The 19,800-nt window shown below is 39.7% G+C and overlaps 1 protein-coding gene across 4 annotated transcripts in view; it reads left to right on the top strand.

Moving 5' to 3' along the window:
• Positions 1 to 19,800, top strand: part of GAB1 (GRB2 associated binding protein 1) — a 128,302-nt gene that overhangs the window by 77,744 nt on the left and 30,758 nt on the right. For all 4 annotated transcript variants that reach the window (XM_030878121.3, XM_030878122.3, XM_060299722.2 and 1 more), the window contains 2 exons: positions 6,830 to 7,124; positions 18,447 to 18,672. In XM_030878121.3, the coding sequence (XP_030733981.1) occupies positions 6,830 to 7,124; positions 18,447 to 18,672 (521 nt within the window). The remainder of the gene's footprint in view (positions 1 to 6,829; positions 7,125 to 18,446; positions 18,673 to 19,800) is intronic.

Raw genomic sequence — 19,800 nt, 5'->3', positions numbered from 1 at the left:
ACAATTATCTTGTGGGCATTTTTCATATATAAGTGAGATCTAGCTCACTTTTTAAAATGTTTTGCATCAACTTACTATTGTATAGATAGCTCGTAATTTATTTAAATTTAACCATTACCCTGCTGATGAAGTTTAGATTAAAACCTATCTTATTAAAAACAGCATTTTCATTTTGTGAAACCCATGTCTTCATGGGTTAACATTTTACAGATTTCTGAGATTCTACGTAAATTTTGAATTCACAGTCACGACCTTCTTTCCTTAAGTATCAGTCATGAAATACCTTTTAAGGGATTTCAGAATAAGAAAGTTCCACTCTACTTTTCCCCCCAGTTTCCTAGGATAATATAGGGTTAGTAAAATTAGTGGTGGTGCTTCATGATGGAAAGGCAGATGGCTCAAGAATATAGCAAGTGCTGTTCTTCAGTTTATCGGGTCAAGGTAAACTCGAGGATTCAGCAACTAGAGAGACCTGAATGCGGTCATCAGAGGTCTTTCTGAACTGCTCGAACAGAATGGGCTTGTTAATGGGCTACTTGGGACCTGCGTGCTGAGAGTTCAGAGAAGCCTTAACTCAGAGAAAGTTGAGGGAAGCTGCAAAGAAGAGGTTATTGAGCTCTTGAAGACTGAGTAGGCTCATTGGGTGAGAGAGAGAGAGGATGCGTTAGACTCAAAACAAAACAACAAAATGCGCGCGTTGGCTGGAAAGGCCAGGCAGGTAAGTATGGTTTTGAAGAACCTTGTATGGCAACCTGTAAAGGCAGTTTGGGCTACCCTAATAACAACTATGGACTTCTTTTTTTCTTTCCCTGAGGTCTTTTCATCTAAGTTCACTGACTCTCCGCAATCATTGTGATGAACAGAAAACTTTAAAAGCATCCTGTCGAGGCTTTGAGGGCTTCACAGTGGGTGAAGCGCTGGGGCAGATATAAAAAAACATTTAAGGAATGGTCTCGGCTTTCAAAGAACTCGGGAAAATAATTCACAAGCATTTGGAACATTTGGAGATGTACACAGTAAAATAACAGGTGGTTCCAAACTGTCTATAGCCATGCAGAAGACTTTCCAGGGCAGTATCTGATGGATGGCCAAGACTCCAGAGGGAAGGTGTGGCGAGGAAAAGGGAAAGTTTGGACAGAACCTTGGAGAATAGATTAGGTTTCCAACAGTAGAAAGGAGTTCAGACATACTCGCCAATAGGATAAATATTGTCAACAAAGACGAGAAGGGAGAAGATAAACTAGCTTGGCAAGAGCAGAAGCCTTGAGAAGATAAGGAATTAGATAGATGAAAGCTTTAAAGGACCTCTATGTTTGTTTCTTTAATTCTATTTTAAGAAGCAACCTAATTCTGTCTATTGATTGGACCAGTGGTTCTCAAGTCTTGGTGGCACAGAGAAATCACCTGGTGAGCATTTAAAACTACCTATGCTGGTGCCAGGGCTGATGCCCCACGCTCCAGTTTAGTTGGCCTGAGGTGAGGCCCCCAGGCATCAATCTTTTTTTTTTTTTTTTAAGTAAATTTCTCTAGATATTTCTTACCTAGAGTTAGAGTTGAGAATCACTGGACCACCCTGACCTCTTCTCTTTGCCCGTCCATTTATTGGTTATTTCTTCAATAATTAGCTCTTCCAGTTAGAAGTACAGGGAAGCGATTAGGGAGTCTTGGAAAGCATTGTACCAAGCCCGTGTTACGTCAGTTACAGCAGAGAAAGCTCAGAAAACAAGTGTGTGCAGCATTCGCAATGTTTTTCTTTAAAACTGAGCCCGTTTGCCATTTAGGCAAATTAGACATATTTTGTAAGTTTGTTAGTAATATGCTTACAGGTCGTGGTTTGGGGCTAATCCGTATTGAAATTTTTTTCTTCCCACGAGGTAATGGGACTCCCTCTGTACTTTCTTGCCAATGTGTACATACCCATACTCTGTAGGTATGTGATAAACCTGTATTAGAACCTTGCTTCCACATGACAAGTCTGTCTTCAGTATGATGTATGCAGCTGGCTTAAATACAGAAATTATTTAAAAGAACAGTTTTCCTTTAAAATGGAGTATAAAAATTCCTCTCATATCTGTAGAGTTTTTAAAACAAACGAATTGATGGTTTATGCACCTCTGCCTTGCCTGACAAATTCTTGTCAGCCAAATTGCAGATGGCCTGGGCAGATGGCAGTCATGTCAATATCCCCAGAATGCATAGAAAGTGTGAGAACTTCCATATTTTTAGCCATGGTTCCTTTGATTGGCATATTCAGCAGATGCTGACTGAGCACCTCCTTGGGACTAGGAGAAGAAAGATGAAAGGTGAAAAGACATGGCTCCAGCCCTCAAGAGGCTCACTTGTAGGGATGTCAAACACGGTAACTGGGAACGAGGGGGAAATGGAGAGCTTGGAGGGGGCCGCTTAGGGATGGTGCCCTGAGATCTGAGCTAAATCCAGGGGGTGGATTATGTGCCAAGGGGCAGCCTGTATCAGGCCAGAGGCAGGACAGAAGCAGAGTGTTAGGGGACCTGCAAGCATTTCCGATGTGGTTGGAAGGCAGAGAGGCAAGAAGTGAGGCTGGAGAGATAGGGAGAGGCTGGAAGAGCCCCCCCGTGTGCCCTGCCAGAGAGTTTGGCAGGGCAAACTCTGCAGGTGGTAGGCAGTCACCAAACATAGGGAATGGGTAGATGGCAATGCAAATACTCCATTGGATATTGGATACTTAGTTTGGCAGTCTGATCTAAATGTATTTCCATTGGGATCCATGGACTCTCCGTGCTGTTCTCTTTTGATGTTAGTACAGTAGCCAAAGTTAATCTTGAAACCCTGAGATGGAGCACCTGTATCAGAGTATGGTGCTTTTAAAGCTGCTTCAAAATGCAGACCTGCTGGTGAAATCTTTTTACTGCATCATTGATTCAACTTCAGGTTGAAGTGACTATTGCATTGTAGGAAATGACAACAAAATAAATGTTTGCATAGTTCTTCTCAAGCACACCTGCTCATTTGCCAGTAGATAAAACGTTTTTTCACGTGCATTTTGTTTAAAATTGCTTGGAGTGTTTTTGAGGGTTTCTAGAAAACGTGTCCTTTTTGTCTGTTGCTGCTCTGTAGGATTGGTGAGGCGATGTACAGCTTTCTCTGGGGCTACCAAGGCAGCAAGGATAAAAATAGGGCAAACTTTAAGAATCCCAGATATTTTCAGATAACAAAGACTGATTTATGTGGACCCATTTTGTGCTCAGACAAAACATAGAGAAGCTTTTGTGCTGTGATTAGCAAGGGTGCTGATGTCAGTTCTCTTGTCGAGCATCAAGCTTTATTCTGTGGCTAAATTGTGCTTTGTACCCTAATCCAGAGAACCTTTGTATCTGCCTTATTAAAGTGTGTAGTTTATGTAATTGCTTTTGTTTTCCAGTTTAATCTGTGCCAGATTCAATGAGAGTGACTCATTTTGTGACTGAGACAAACATTCACATTTGGACCACATTAAAAATAAATAAATAAGTGGCAGGTGCTGCTTGGCTAAATTCTGTGTTTTCATGCTGTAATTTCCTGCTGCAAGGGTTCATCTCTTAGATAATGTCTTCTCGGCCTCTGTAATCGTTAGCCCAATCTGTCTAGTGCGCCGCAGTTCACTGCTGTTCATTTCTTGGCTAGGTGTTTTAGTTTCCAAGGGCCTATTACATTTTCACAGTATCATTTCAAGAGGGAAGCAAAGAAATGTTTGGGGGAGCCACAGTCAACTGGATGACAAAGAGTGACACATGAGCTGTAGCAAAGGGACATATTTCATTCTATTCTCTTTTTTGTCATTTTCCCAAGGTGTTTTGTGTGTGTGTGTTGGTAAAGCTCAGTTATGTTTATTTTATGATGTAAATGTTCAGTATTTTTCTCAAGTGGAAGAGGTTTTGAAAGCACACGCCTTTCTATTCAGGGTGGCCAATATATCTAATCTAATAGTCTCAAAAATTTTACAACTTCATAGTCTTAGGGGAATTCTATTTATTGTACAGATATTTCTAGGTATTCGGCCCTTGCTCTGCATTGAGTATGTAACGGCAAATCAAGCAGACATGGTCACTGTCTTCTCGGACTTTATGGTCTGCTTGGGGAGTTAGATACTAAATAAATAAATACAAAGAAAAACTGGATTGCAAATTACAAAAATCACTACATAGGTATGTGATGGGGTCCCTAACATTATGCCCTGCTCTACAACCGGTGGTGGTTGAGTTGAGGTTGGTCAGGGAAGGGAAGGCCTAAAGGTCAAAGTCTGCCTGGCAAAGAGAGGAAAGAACATCCCGGACTTAGGAAACAGCATGTGCAAAGTCCCTGAGGCAGGAGACAGTTTGGCATCCTATAAACCAGCGGTCCCCAACCTTTTCGGCACCAGGGACCGGTTTCGTGAAAGACAGTTTTTCCACGGAGTGGGTGGGGTGGAGGGGAGATAGGGTTTGTTCTGGTGGTGATGTGAGAGATGGGGAGCAGCAGATGAAGCTTCACTCGCTGCCCGCCGCTCACCTCCTGCTATGCGGCCTGATTCCTAACAGGCCATGGGCCAATACCGGTCCGTGGACCAGGGGTTGGGGACCCCTGCTATAAACCATATGATTAGAAGGGAGAAGTGACAATTGGTGAAAACTTAAGAGGAAAAAAAAAAGACCGTATTTAAATGGTTAGAGATGAACTATATACATGCACAGCAGTATGGCACTATTTAGTATAGGGACAGATAACCCTCTGAACAGTCCTGCAGCCCGAGAGCTTCTCTGAAGTGCAGTATAGAAATTGATGCCTGTAATACTTAGTCTGAGTCATTGGGGAATGGATGAATTATGTTCAATGAATTATGTAGTAAGGCATTTTAGAAGGATTTCCATGAAAGACATTAAAGTTTTAAAAAGTCATTTATGTATTTAAAGACAGAACCTTCACTATCTGGAGAAATCACTTTTACAGAAAGATGTGATTCCTTGATGGCCCTGGATAAGTGACATAATACTCTGTTTTCCTTTCTTTTTACTTCTCTGTTCCTTTTTTAAGCTTACTGTTTGATAGGGAGGTATCTGTGAAGGCGTCCTTTTACTAAGAGATGATATTTATTTATTTTGAAATAAGTAGATGTCATATATTAACTAAATGGATTTTTTTTTTTTTTTTTTTTTGCGGTATGTGGGCCTCTCACTGTTGTGGCCTCTGCCGCTGCGGAGCACAGGCTCCGGACGCGCAGGCTCATTGGCCATGGCTTATGGGCCCAGCCGCTCCACGGCATGTGGGATCTTCCCAGACCGGGACACGAACCCATGTCCCCTGCATCGGCAGGTGGACCCTCAACCACTGCGCCACCAGGGAAGCCCATTAATCATTTTTTAAGTGTACAGTTCAGTAGCATTAAGTACTTTCACATTGTTGTGCAACCATCATGGTCATTTATCTCCAGAACTTTTTCATCTTCTCAAACTGAAACTCTACCCATTAAACACTAACTCCCCATCCCCCTTCCCCCTAACACCAGACAACAACCATTTTGCTTTCTCTCTCTGTGAATTTGATTACCGTAGGTACCTCATATAAATAGAATCCTACAATTTTTGTCCCTTTGGCTTATTTCATTTACCATAACATCTCAGGTTTATACAGATTGTAGCATGTGTCAGAATTTTCTTTTAAGGCTGAATAATATTTCATTGTATGTATTTCATTTATCTCTTCATTCATCAATGGACAGTTGGGTTGCTTCCACCTTTTGACCATTGTGAATAATGCTGCAATGAACATGGGTGTACAGATATGTCTCTGAGAGACCCTGCTTTTCATACTTTTGAGTTAGATACCCACACTGGAATTTTTTGAAGGACCGCCATCCCATTTTCCACAGTAGTTACACCATTTTACATTCGTACCAGCAATGCACAAAGGTTCCAGTTTCTTCATATCCTGGCTCACACTTGTTATTTTCTGCCTTTTTGATAATAGCCATTCTAATGTGTATGAAGTGGTATCTCATGGTGTATTTCTCCACTGATAGTCATGTTGAACATCTTTTCTTGTGCTTATTGGTCATTTGTATATCTTTCTTGGGGAGTCAAATTCTTCAAGTCCTTTGCCCATTTTTTAATTGGGTTGTATATTTTCATTGTCACTGAGTCGTGGGAGTTCTATATGTATTCTAGACATTAATTTCTTATCAGATATATGATTTGCAAATATTTCCTCCCATTCTGTGAGGTGCCTTTTCACTCTTTGATCATGTTCTTCAAAAATATAAAAGTTTAAAATTTTGATGCAGTCCAGTTTCCCTGGCGTTTGTTTTGTTTCCTGTGCTCTTACTGTCATAATCAAGAAATCATTACCAAACCTAATATCATCAAGGTTTTCCGTATTTGTTTTTCTAAGAATTTTCTAGTTTTAGCTGTTACATGTAGGTCTTTGATCCATTTTGAGTTAATTTTTATTTGATACGGTGAGAGTCTAACTTTATTCTTTTGCACTTGGATATCCAGTTTTCCCAGCACCATTTGCTTTTTATATTTAGTAAAAACGAAATCTTCCTTGGTTTGTTGACTTGATATTACCTGTCAGTGTAATAGCTTCTAATATCAATCGGTGTCTTCTAATGTTTTATCAGAAGCTCTAATAGAAAACAAATGTGTATACACATATTATTAAGTTAATTGAGGAAGCATCAGTAAACTTTGCTGGAGTGGTAGATTATTCTGTGGAAACAAAACATTGTCTATGACTTTCTCTAGTCAGTGCATTTATAAAATTGGTTTGACGAATGTGCATCTTGAAAAATTTATCTCGAGTTAACACTGGATGGATATTTTTGTTTTGTTCCTAGGCATGGAAGAGGAGATGGTTTGTGTTACGCAGTGGCCGTTTAACTGGAGATCCAGATGTCTTGGAATATTACAAAAATGATCATGCCAAGAAGCCTATCCGTATTATTGACTTAAATTTATGTCAGCAAGTTGATGCTGGATTGACATTTAACAAAAAAGAGTTTGAAAACAGCTACATTTTTGATATCAACACCATTGACCGGATTTTCTACTTGGTAGCAGACAGTGAAGAGGAGATGAATAAGTGGGTTCGTTGTATTTGTGACATCTGTGGGTTTAATCCTACAGAAGAAGGTAAGTTCAAGATGGTGTGACTCAACCTGAGTTCTCCTTTATTACTACATTTTAAAAACTGTTGTAAAATTCTTTGTTATTTCAGTTACACAATATAATATTTTTTTATAATAGTAACAACATTTAGAAAAAGCAAACCTTTTAATCAGTTTAAGGAGAAATTTTTATAGATTTTAGAAAGAGAGACTACCATTGTGGGGCAGTGTCTAAATAATGTCCTGAAGAAGATGACAAGAAGGCATACTTATTTAAGACCATTTCTTGAGTTCCAAGGTAAATATTAAGTTGAACCTTCACACTGCTGATACTTGATATTTCAACCTGTTAAAATAACATTTTCATGCAGCTCAACTTAATTCTTCAGGAGTTTTTTTTAATTGAAGTATAGTTGCTGTACAGTATTATATGTTACAGGTGTACAATATAGTGATTCACAATTTTTAAAGGGTGTGCTCCATTTATAGTTATTATAAAATATTGGCAATATTCCTTGTGTTGTACAGTATATCCTTATAGCTTGTTTTATACATGATAATTTGTACCCCTTAATCCCCTACCTCTCTCTTGCCCCTCCTCCTTCCCTCTCCCCACTGGTAACCACTAATTTCATCTCTGTATCTGTGAGTCTGCTTCTTTTTTGTTATACTCGCTAGTTTGTTATATTTTTTAGATTCCACATATAAGTGATATCATACAGTATTTGTCTTTCTTTGTCTGACTTATTTCACTTAGCATGACACCCTCCAGGTCTATCTATGTTGTTGCAAATGGCAACATTACTTCTTTTTGATGGCTGAGTAGTATTCCACTGTGTGTGTGTGTGTGCGCGCGCACACGCGTGTGCGCACATGTGCGCACACACACCACATCTTCTTTATCCATTCATCTAATGATGGATGCAGGAGTTATGTTTTAAACTATATTGGATTATGGAGTTATGAAATAGCCAAGGTGACTGTCAGTACCTATGAAAAGCAAATGAGAATCAGTCACAAAACATGATGAAAAAGTAACAAACATACGAATTTACTTAACACAAATGTCCTAAAAAAAGCATGGAGGAAGAGGGGTCTCAAGTTTTGAAAAAGAGGTAGTGAAGAAAAGCTTCTTGGAGAAAGACCAATTGTGAACTGTAGGCTTTTGAAGGAAGTAGTGTTATATCTACATAAATGAAAGGAGGAATGCAGAACCTGCAGGCTTAGGGGCTAGGGAAGGGCCCAGAGGTGGAGTAGACTCCTCCTTGGTTGGAGCAGAGGGCTATGAATGATAAAGGCAAGGAGAGACTTGCTTGAGGATCTGAGATTTGAGTGCCTTTCCTGGGAGGAGCTGAGTGATTAAAGGCCTCAAGAAGAATTTTTTTTTTAAATAAATTTTTATTTTCGGCTGCATTGGGTCTTCATTGCTGCATGCGAGCTTTACCTAGTTGCGGCGAGCGGGGGCTACTCTTCGTTGCAGTGCACGGGCTTCTCATTGCGGTGGCTTCTCGTTGTGGAACGTGGGCTCTAGGTGCACGGGCTTCAGTAGTTGTGGCACACGGGCTCAGTAGTTATGGTTCGCGGGTTCTAGGGTGCATGCTCAGTAGTTGTGGCGCACGGGCTTAGTTGCTCCGCAGCTTGTGGGATCGTCCCAGACCAGGGCTCGAACCTGTGTCCCCTGCATTGGCAAGCAGATTCTTAACCACTGCGCCACCAGAAAAGTCCCTCAAGAAGAATTTTACAAGTGGAATTCCTCTTTGGGTGCTTTTATATAGCTGTCATGACCTCTTATATTTCCTGTCTACTTCTGTACTTCTCTTCCTTTTTAAACAAACACTAAGAACCCACGGAGGGGACTCCAATACTAATTTAGGTTTGCAGAGCCAAGAATCAGAAATAAAGGTGACCTTATTAAATAGGGTCTTTGACCCTGTTGTTTTCATGGTTATACTCACATTGACAAGCATGCATTTCCAAATATCTATATTTAGGAGTGCTGGAGATTCAGTGAGGGGTGGAAAAATTGTGTTAACAATCAACTTCAAGAGTTAGATTGAAGTGAAACAGTCATCATCTCTAATTAGCTCAGGTCAGCATGCTGTTTCCTCTTTGGCCAGGCAGCCCCCAGGAGAAGGAGGCTTCCAGGGCTGGGATTGGCCCAGTGGGCTGGGGGAAACCCCTTGCTGAGGAAATCTAGAATGCTCGAGGGAAAACAGCGCTGAGAAAGGGAAGGAGGCGTCTGATTTAGACCCGAGGCTAATGACCTAGAGCTCTTCAGCAGAGTTCTACTGATTAAAAAGCCTCAAGCAATTGTTGCACATGTGGAATTAAAGCTTCAGTTGTTTTTGTGAAGTTACTAAATATGTTCACATTTTAAGCGGGCCTGCTGGTATTACTTGTAACTCCAGTTAAACTCCTTTCCCTTCTTGGTGGCATACCTGATCTATATTTGAGCGCAGCAGAGGATTTTTCAGTTGAAGTCACAAATGAGATCGCTCTCTTTTTAATGGTTAACAGCCCCTCAGTAATGATAATGATTAGATTTAGACCTCACATTCATTTCCTTGTATGATGGATTTTCAGCTAAAATAATTGAAGTGGTTGTATAATCTTTGTGTTGATGTTGTTCTTTTGCCCACTACCTTTTCAATTTAGAATTTGGGGGGATATAAATGCAGATTTCTGTCTCCATTGGTTGCCTGTACAGATTCAGCAGATCTGAAAGACTACAGTAGGTGTTCTTCTGTCTCTTTTTGTTTTCTTTATAACTGTCCGACTTAGCAAAGGATATAAGATGCCCTCTTAGTGCGTTCTCCGGTTAAGGAATGTGAGTGTGTAATTTTTGGAAGCACTTTTGGGGGTGGTTAGAGTTGAGAACCCCCAAAATAAGAATTTGTCATGCGCAAGTGTCCCAGATTAGCTTTGCAAGTTTTAAGGCAAGGAGTCTGGTCCATCTGTCCACCTTAGAATGATTCTTACCATCTGGGAGCCAGTCAGCTCTGGGAAGTAGATAGGTTTTGTCTGCTTTAGAACATTAATTCAGTTATCTACCCAATTATTTGAGTTTGCCAGTACTCCACTAGGCTCTGGGCATTCATTCAACCGATACATATTAGGTGGCCAGTTAGGCAGACAGATGAGAGGTATTATAGACAGGAAACTGAGCATCTAGTGAGAGAAGAGTCATACCCAAAATAATTCAGTACAGTTGATAAGTGCAAGTTAGATGTATATGTATGTACATATATGTGTTCACATTTTTTAATATAAATCATATTTTAACATATATTTAAGTGTTAATATATAACATTAAGATATAATTTTATATATTAAAGTATGATACTGTGGAAGTGTATAAATACAGTTTTTGCCCTCATAGAGCTTAAGTCAGTCTAGTAGGAGAGACAGGCAAATAATCTAGGAATTATAATACCAGTTGTTAGGTGCTCCGCTAAAAGAAAAAGAAAAGCATAGATAGCAGCTGATTGCATCTCAGGAGGATCAGGAAAAGCCTAGGTAGTTTTAAATGGCTCTGTGACTATAACTGATAATGTACTGAGAACTTTATTTTTGTCCTTAGTGGAACATCTTCATTGGCATTAGTAGTCAGAATCAGTTACAGTGCCTGTTTTCACTTCATAAACTTACTAGTATAGGGAGGGGGAAAGTTTCAAAACTTGAAAGCCACCTTTCAGTGGCAAAACTCCCAAATTCTTATAAAACAGATTAGAAGTATATTTGCCTTGAGTGAAGCTCTCAATTTGTGAACTTGTAATCTTCGCAATATCCATAAAAGGAGAAGTTGTAAGAAAATTAATAATATGATTAATCAAATTTGGTGTATATAAGCTGAGTTGGTTACCAAGAGTAACTATGCTAATCACAGATCTTTTTTTTTTTTTTGCGGTATGCGGGCCTCTCACTGTTGCGGCCTCTCCCGTTGCGGAGCACAGGCTCCGGACGCGGAGGCTCAGCGGCCATGGCTCACGGGCCCAGCCGCTCCGCGGCATGTGGGATCTTCCCGGACCGGGGCACGAACCCGCGTCCCCTGCACTGGCAGGCGGACTCTCAACCACTGCACCACCAGGGAAGCCCCACAGATCATTTTTATCTGTTCATTAAAATAAGTCCCTAAGGACTTCAGTTTGCCAATACTTTTAAATTTAGTTCCTGATCTATATCTAAATGCAATTGTACGTATTTTTTCAATTCTATAATTCAGATGTTTTTACAAGTTCATCCTGGCCATCTCCCAAATAACCACAGTCAGAAATGTCTTACTAGATTGTGTTGGAGACTTGAGTTTCTTGGAATAAATCGGTGAAAGGTGAGCAATCCTCCATTGTGTAGTATCAAGGAGCCACACAAATAGTTTTATTTTGCTCTATAATTTTGGGTTTTGAGGCATAGTAGCAAAACTGCAAAAAGCCTTTAAAAGCCAGCCATTGTATTTCCCTACTCATTTGTAGTAGCTGACTTTGCTAGATGCCGCCTTCAAAATTCCACATATTTAAAGTTTTGTATCAAATTCTAAACTGCAGAGAACTGCTGTTATCCTTCGTGATCACATTCATACAGTTTAATATGACAAGGGGAGTATCAAAATGTCTTTGTTCTTCCATTAACTTTACTACCTGCTTTATATTCTCCTCCACTCACTGTATAATAGGGGCTTTTGTCTTTACCTAGATCTGTCCCCTGAGCCCTGTGTTCTTCCCTTTTCAGACAGCCGAATACGCTCCCACTCTTGGCGTAAAATTAATAACACAAAATGATTTTTCACTAAAACTAGTTTCAGGGTAGACGTGGGAAGAAATAGACTATGCTTGGTATTACAGCCTGAGAACATAACTATCCCCAAACCCTAGGAGAACAACTAATTTTCTCCTGAAAACAAAAGGAAAGGGGAAAATTCTGACCTGTGTTTTGATTCCAGGAACCTCTCAAAATATCATTACCATGTTATTTCCGCTGCCCCAGGTGACCATTGCTATTATTGAATACTCCGAATGCTGGCAGGCTGAATCTGTTTTTCAGTTCTAGCTCATTGCCCTGTGTGTGGTTCCTATGAATGCTTTTATTTAGTAAACTTGAGACCAAGAAACTAATTTCTTTTGTTTTTCTTGGAAATGTGCAGATTTATTTTTGTTTCTACCCCGAGGTGGAAGCTGGACAATCTGCTAAACAAGTGCCAGGAAACTCAGCCTTAGGGCTGAATGCAACTGACTTGGTACAGAGGCTCCTGGTCTCATTTCAGGGGCAAGTTTAGAAAGTTGCCTCTTAATCAGTTGAGTTGCTTTTCTCAAAATGCCCAGATAATACTGGCTTAAAAAAAAAAAACAGTGTGATTCTCTGATATTCTTCCTTTTAGAAAAGTAGGGAAGCTAATGTGAGAATATACACACGCTGCCATTCCTGCAAAGCAGTGCTTCTTAATTAGGGAACTTAAATTTCTTTTTATTTACTCTTTCATACAGGTATAACTTATCACTGTGCAAGGCACAGATCTTAAGTTTACAGTTCAATATAGTTTTATATATCCATTCTGTATCTATACATAGAAATAGAAATCTGTGAAACCCCCACTCAAATCAAGAAATAGAACAGTTCCAGTCCCTAGAAGGTTTTCTCACGTTTCTTCCTAGTAAAAACCCAGGAAAAAAGTTCAGATGTAACCATTATTTTGCTTCTATCACCATAGATTAGTTTTCCCTGTACTTGAACTTTACACAAATAAAACCGTTGAGTCTGGCTTCTTTTTTCCAATAGTAAGCCTGTGAGATCCATCTATGTTGCATGTCGCACGAGTTCAGCATCCTATGTAGCATTCCACTGTGTGAATATATTGTAAATTATTGATCTATTCAAATATTGATAGACATTTGGCTTGTTTCCAGTTTTTAGTTAATACAAATAAAGCTGCTGTGAGCATTTTTACATCTGTCCTTTGATGGACATGAACACTTTGCTCTTTGGTATATACACCCATGAGTAGAATTGCTGCAATTCATCATAGGATATATATTTTTAGTTTTAGTAGATTTGTTAGTCGCTTTAGTTTTCCAGAGTTATTGTGCCAGTTGCTTTCCTACCAGCAGCATATAAAATTTCTAGTTACTCTACATTACTAGCATTTGGTGTTGTGGGTCATTAATTTTAGCCATTCTAGTGAGTGTGTATCTCATTGTGGTCTTACTTTGCATTTTCCTGAGGACCAGTCCAACCAGAGTCTGTTCTGTTTTGTCTTCTTTTGTTTTATCACACATTTTCAAGCTACTGCCCCTGAGATCTTGATTCATTGAGTCTCCTGAGTGAGGCCCAGGCACCTAGATTTCTCAAATACCCAACAAGTAATTCTGCCAAGATGCCATGGCACCTCTGGATAAAAATTAAATCATTTGTCAGCACTAAGGGTTTGTTTTAAAAGTCTCCAAGAATGTTTTCACATTCTATTAAGGAGATAGATGGTCATGACAGATAAGAAGATTGGACTCCGATGAAAAGTCTTCGATTTTTGATTAAATAATTTGAAGACATTTCAGGTTGCTTCAGTGAAAATTGTGACTACCGCCCTTTCTTGTTTGTATCCATTTGATAGATTTACCCTTATAAAATGTTCTTCCGTAAAGAAGAGTATGTTCAGAAGTGAGAAGACGGCCATTTTTTTTAATTCCTCTTTTTACTTTATTTTTTGGCCACACCGCACAGCATGTGAGATCTTATTAGTTCCCTGACCAGGAATCGAACTGGCACCTCCTGCATTGGAAGGCCAAGTCTTTTTTTTAACTTCTTTTTTTTTTTTTTTTTTTTTTTGGCTGTGTTGGGTCTTTGTTGCTGCACGCTGGCTTTCTCTAGCTGTGGCAAGTGGGGGCTACTCTTCCTTGTGGTGTGCAGGCTTCTCCTTTGCAGAGCACGGGCATTAGGCGCGCAGGCTTTAGTAGTTGCAGCACGCAGGCTCAGTAGTTGAGGCACGTGGGCCCTAGAGTGCACGAGCTTCAGTAGTTGTGGCTCGTGGGCTCTAGAAAGCAGGCTCAGTAGTTGTGGCACACAGGCTTAGTTGCTCCACGGCATGTGAGATCTTCCCAGACCAGGGATTGAACCCGTGTACCCTGCATTGGCAGGTGGATTCTTAACCACTGCGCCAGCAGGGAAGTCCCAAAGGGGGAGTTTTAGCCACTGGACCACTGGGGAAGTAGAAGATGGCCATTTTAGCATTAATAGTAATGCCTACTCTTTGTGAACTCTTATTTTCTAGGTTAATTAGATATAAATCACATAAATCTATTTGAAATGCTTCTCTTTACAGAAAAAACAAAATCTACAACAGACCTGGTAAATCAGGAATCAGTAGATATAGAGCAACCTTGACCTATTTACCTTTAATTGTGAACATAAAGGGAAAGCTTTTGCAATAGCAACAAACAAATGTTCTGTCAACAAATGTAGCCCATCTTGGGAGGAAAGGATCTCATCTGGTCTCCTGACAGGAAGTGAGCAATACCACAGTTTTATTACCACATGCTCAGGCAGGGTATGTCAGTAGTTACAAAATCAGAGGATCTTATCACATCAACTTTGAAATAGTCTACCTTACCCATAATGAAGAGTAAGATTGCTTCCCTGGGCTTAAGCACGTGTACCATTTGAGTTAAAAAATATTATTTTGAATATTTCACGGCATTGGCTGGGCACCCCAGCTTGTATGAGGGACACTAACTCCAGAGCGTTATGCTTCTAAATGGGATAAAACTGTGCATTGAGGTAGGGATCGTGTGAACCAATCTATTATTCGTGGCTCCCCTCACAGAACAATCTGTTCCTCTTCACTGAACACCCGTTAAGCCTTTCCTTTGCAGTACTTACTAGCTTTCTAAGTAAAATTAAATTCAGAGTTTGCTGCAGTAGCTTATCAGGTCTTTAGTGGATGCCAATTACCGTCTTCATGTCTTCTGAATTAAGAGACAGGAAATAATTTTACACACAGAAGCACACCCTATGCTGATGTTTGGTTCTCAGAAACTTGATACCCCCGTTACTTAGAAAGAACAGTAAGTCAGAAACCCAAGTGAGGCAGAAAGCAATAAACATGGTCTGCTCAACTACTTGTAGGGTAGAATGGGGGCTAATCCCGTGTCTTTCTAAGGTTGAAGAGAAATTTCTTTCAGACCAGTTGGTTAACTTTGGCTAGAAGTTTTATGTTAAAGAATATTTAGATACCATGCCATGCTGGCATTAAAATACACAGAGTTGAGGATATAGTCAAATTACCATGAGTGAAATCATCCCAAACGCTCAAACTTTGAAGATGGTGCATTATCTGAGCCCAAGGTGGGAAAGCAGTGTCCCCTTACCTTTTAAAGTCCTTTGTGTGCCATGTTGTTTGGAACGGTTGGGCTTGCTGTTCACAGCTATTTGAAGGTCTTTTCTTCCATGAGCTTGCTAGTGAACATAATGGAGGTTTCTCTCTAGTTCTTGCCTCCGAGAAGTATACATAAGTCTTCCCATATTGTGAACAAGATTTTTTTGCTTAAAAAGGAACCTTTGAATCCCAGTCCTTTTGTCAGAAAATGGAGAGGCTCTTGCAGCTATAAAAGAGTAAAACACTTTCATCATTCACAGGTGGCAGAAATGGAAGGTTAAAAATGAGATAGTCCCATTGTGTTAATAAAACAAGGCCAAACAAAAGTGATTGCTTGGCTGGGTGACTTTTTTCCCCACTTAAGATGAATCACTCAGTTCGTTTAGTATGTAGCCATCCAGTTTAGAAAAAATATTTAAGGAAAAGTGTATCTATAAAAACAATGACTTGAAAAAAACAAAACAAAACAACTGCCTGGAAAAGTTATTTTAGGAGTTACAGTGGAAAACTAGAATTCATACTATTTTATACGGTAAAGTTTTTCCAGTGTTTAGTTTGATTTTGTTTGGTCAGAACTAAACATTGAACTGGATTATACAATTTTACCATATTATTGTGGTAGAAGAAAGAAGTATATAAAATATACTTGTGAATACACCCTGTAGGCTACATAGAATACAGCAACTACTTTCTGATTCCTCTGCTTTTTTTTTCTCCTCAATGTTGTATATATTTTTCTTAAGGTCTTTAAAGGGTAAGTATTTTTCATAGTTCTCTGAAGTTTAACACTCCACAAGGATTTACTCTGAGTCACTGATTAATCTAGGGCATTTCAAATCCCCTTAAATACATCTGTTTATATTTGTTTCAAAATCAAAACAGTAAAACATTTCATAGGGTATGTTATAAACACTATTTATAACCAGCATCAATTAGACATGATGAGGTACTTATGAGTTCCTGCGAAATTACGCCATTATCTTGTATAAATGTCGAAAAATTAATTTATTCTTTTCTCACCATCGTCTGTTCTGGCCTTTCATAAATAAGAAAGAATGAATTAATTTCTGTCATAAAGTGTTAGCTTTTGTTAGATGAGCTTGTGTGAAGACTTGACATTGCGTGCAGCATAGCAAAGATAGAACATTAGAAATTAGCTCAAGTTCTCCTTAACCCAGGACGAAGTCTCCAACAGAAAGAAATCTTCATACTCGGTTAGCATCTAGCAGGGCTCACAGAGATTTCTGGAAGAGCAAATTCCAAACTGCATGTGCAGGTGAAGGGGTCTTGCAGATTGGGGATTGCTTTCACCTCTTCCAACCCGGTATAGAGAAAGTGCTAATAAGTGAGTTTCTGTTGGATGAATGGAGTGTTTTTGAGCATCTGCCCCAGGAGTTCTGATCCTTTTGGTTTGCTTTGGGGACCCACAATTAAAGATAAACTAATTAAAGATAGCCATACTCACGTGTTATCATTCAAGCTTTACCATTAGGATATGAGCTTCTCTGCCTAGGAAGAAGAGTTTTGAAATTAGCTACGTAAACTTGGCTGTAGTGCCTATGTGGATGTTAATGTTGAATACATAAAGACCTCATCAAAAGCACATGGACTTATTCTGTAGAATCTAGAGAAGAGAGAGCAGACCTTTCGCTCTTCTCTGGGGAATTGACAGACCAAATGACCTGCCTGTTATTCTATTCTGTAGAACATATTAAGTCTTCTTACCACTTTTTAGCATCGTTAGATACTGTTTTGTTGTGAAAAATCTCAGTTTCAACCCAGCCTTTTCTGTTCTAATATAAACAGACAATAAACAGATTTGTTTATTCGAATATGAGCATTTACCTTTTTTTCTGGATTTATAGCCCCGTATTCCTAATCAGACTAACAATTTTTCTTTTGGGCCCTCAAAATTTTCCTTGGTTGTGTCAGTGAGATTTTATTTCTAGGCTTTCAACTTGTTTTCAAATTACTTCATTCTACACAATTTAGCTATGTTCATATGTCTTCTCAGAATGGAGTTAAGTGCTTAATAAATGACTTCTTTACCTGCTGACCCCTTTTGCATTAAAATACTACAGAAGTCCGATAACGGCAAATGAGGCTATGAGCGGAGGGAAGAGGTGATGCCTTAAAGAAAAGCTCTTTCCTTAAATGTGAATCCTGGAGTTAGACATATTTCTCCCTAGTCGGTGGCTAAGAAATAGAAAGAAAAGAGTGAACAGCAAGACAAACATGGGGTAAAGAGCTGGCCCTGGTACACACAGCACCATGGGCCTGTAGATACCACATAATAAAATGGGTCTCCTTGGAAGGTTGGCTTGGCTTAGAAAGTGCGTTATTATCATGAAAAAAAAGTCTGCTGGTGCTTGTGCTAACATCTCCATTCCCAGTAACCTCAAAACCAAAGAGTGTTCAAGGCAACGTTAACCAAGGCTTTTTTTTTTTTTTTTTTTTTTTGCGTACCCTGAGGCTTGTGGGATCTTAGTTCCCCCACCAGGTATCGGACCTGGGCCCTGGCAGTGAAAGCGCCAAGTCCTAACCAGTGGACCGCCAGGGAATTTCCACCCATGGCTTTTTTAGAGCCTCTGGAAGAAAGAACCCTACGCTTCAGATCTCTTTAACGAGAACCAGTAATTTTCTGTGTCAGCGTTGCCATTTAGGTAGCACGTATTTTAACTGACACTGTCCTGGTTTATCCTGTTTCCGTGTGTTTAAACGATTTATCTCCAAACTTCCGAGTAGCTGGTCACAAAGCACCGAGCTGATCTCCCTGTGCTATGCGGCTGCTTCCCACTAGCTATCTGTGGGATAGGGAGGGTGGGAGGGAGACGCAAGAGGGAGGCGATATGGGGATACATGTATACGTCTAGCTGATTCACTTTGTTATACAGCAGAAACTAACACACCATTGTAAAGCAATTATACTCCAATGAAGATGTTAAAAAAAATGGGATGGACGGTGACGGTCACACTTGGGTGTTGCAGATCCTGTGAAGCCACCTGGCAGCTCCTTACAAGCACCGGCTGATTTACCACTGGCGATAAATACAGCACCACCATCCACCCAGGTGGATGCCTCCTCTGCCGCTCCACCTCCTCCATATCAGCTCATTAGCCTTCCACCACACCTGGAAACCCTTGGCATCCAGGAGGATCCTCAAGACTACCTCTTGCTAATCAACTGTCAGAGCAAGAAGCCCGAACCCACCAGGTAAATCACCTGTGTCTCTGTGCGTGTACGTGCATACCCTTAGGCATCTTACCTTTAAACTTTTTAAAGCCTGATTTGAAGGCTTAAAAGTAACCATCTGTAGAAGCTCATCTTCTAGGCTTATAATTCAGGTTGATGTTCCTCCACGAACGATTTCCGATATTCAGGAGATTTTATTGGAGAAGCACATTGTCTATCATTTTTGGCAAAGAACGCTTGCGCCTTCACGGCTCCTTTGGAAATCTGTCTCCTGTGTCTTAGTCCTTGTTACAGGTTCACAGTGTTACTTGCTTAACAGATTTCACTGATTTATATATAAATGGTGATCTTGCTCCATTTCTTATATGATTGTAAACCAGCCAAGGGTCATCTTTTGTTTCTGAAGAAGGAGAGGAATACCTACTGCTAGAAGATTTTGAAAGCAAAACGATCCCATTGCAGTGAGTGTGTTGTGGTTGCTTTGGATCTGTGTGAGAAATTAATCATACAGGTAAAATCCCACTATAGCAAATGCTATGGAATACACAAACCGGATGTTAGTGAAATTTGATGAAATCAAATATATTGCTAAAAACTTTGAAACTTTCAAATCTTCACACCTAGCAATGAAGCAGCGCTTACCACAGGCCTTGACTTTGCAGATTTTTAAGTAGAATGAAGTATATGGATTTCAGTACTTGACCAAAGACATCATAAAACTTTCCCGAATCCTTGGTTTCCCTGTCATCTTGATCTCTGCTCCCATACCCCTCTTTTCTTCTAAGCTATGAGATATTTTAATTTAATCGTTCTTCTCATTTGATGTTGAATCATTGGAAGACTGGAGGTAACAGTGAGAACTGAGCCAGAACTTGATGATCACAAGGGCTGTCATACCGTTAATAGCTATGTGACAACTAGTGATATTGGGTATATTTATTATCTTAATCTGCAATATTAAGGAGGGAGGTGAATTGCATTGAAATATAAAAGATTTTTTTTAAACAGGGATATTAGATTCAAGCATTATTTTTATGAAAAAAAAGGATTTTTTCATGTCAAAAGTGACTGTTACTGGGCTAAAGGATCATACAAAACCCTTGTTCAAAAATTTTTATATAGGGGCTTTCCTGGTGGCTCAATGGTTGA

This window comes from Globicephala melas, chromosome 5 (genome assembly GCF_963455315.2).
Source record: "Globicephala melas chromosome 5, mGloMel1.2, whole genome shotgun sequence".
NCBI lineage: Eukaryota > Metazoa > Chordata > Mammalia > Artiodactyla > Delphinidae > Globicephala > Globicephala melas.
The sequence above is the reverse complement of the archived record's forward strand: the minus strand, read 5'-3'. Positions and strand labels throughout refer to the sequence as shown.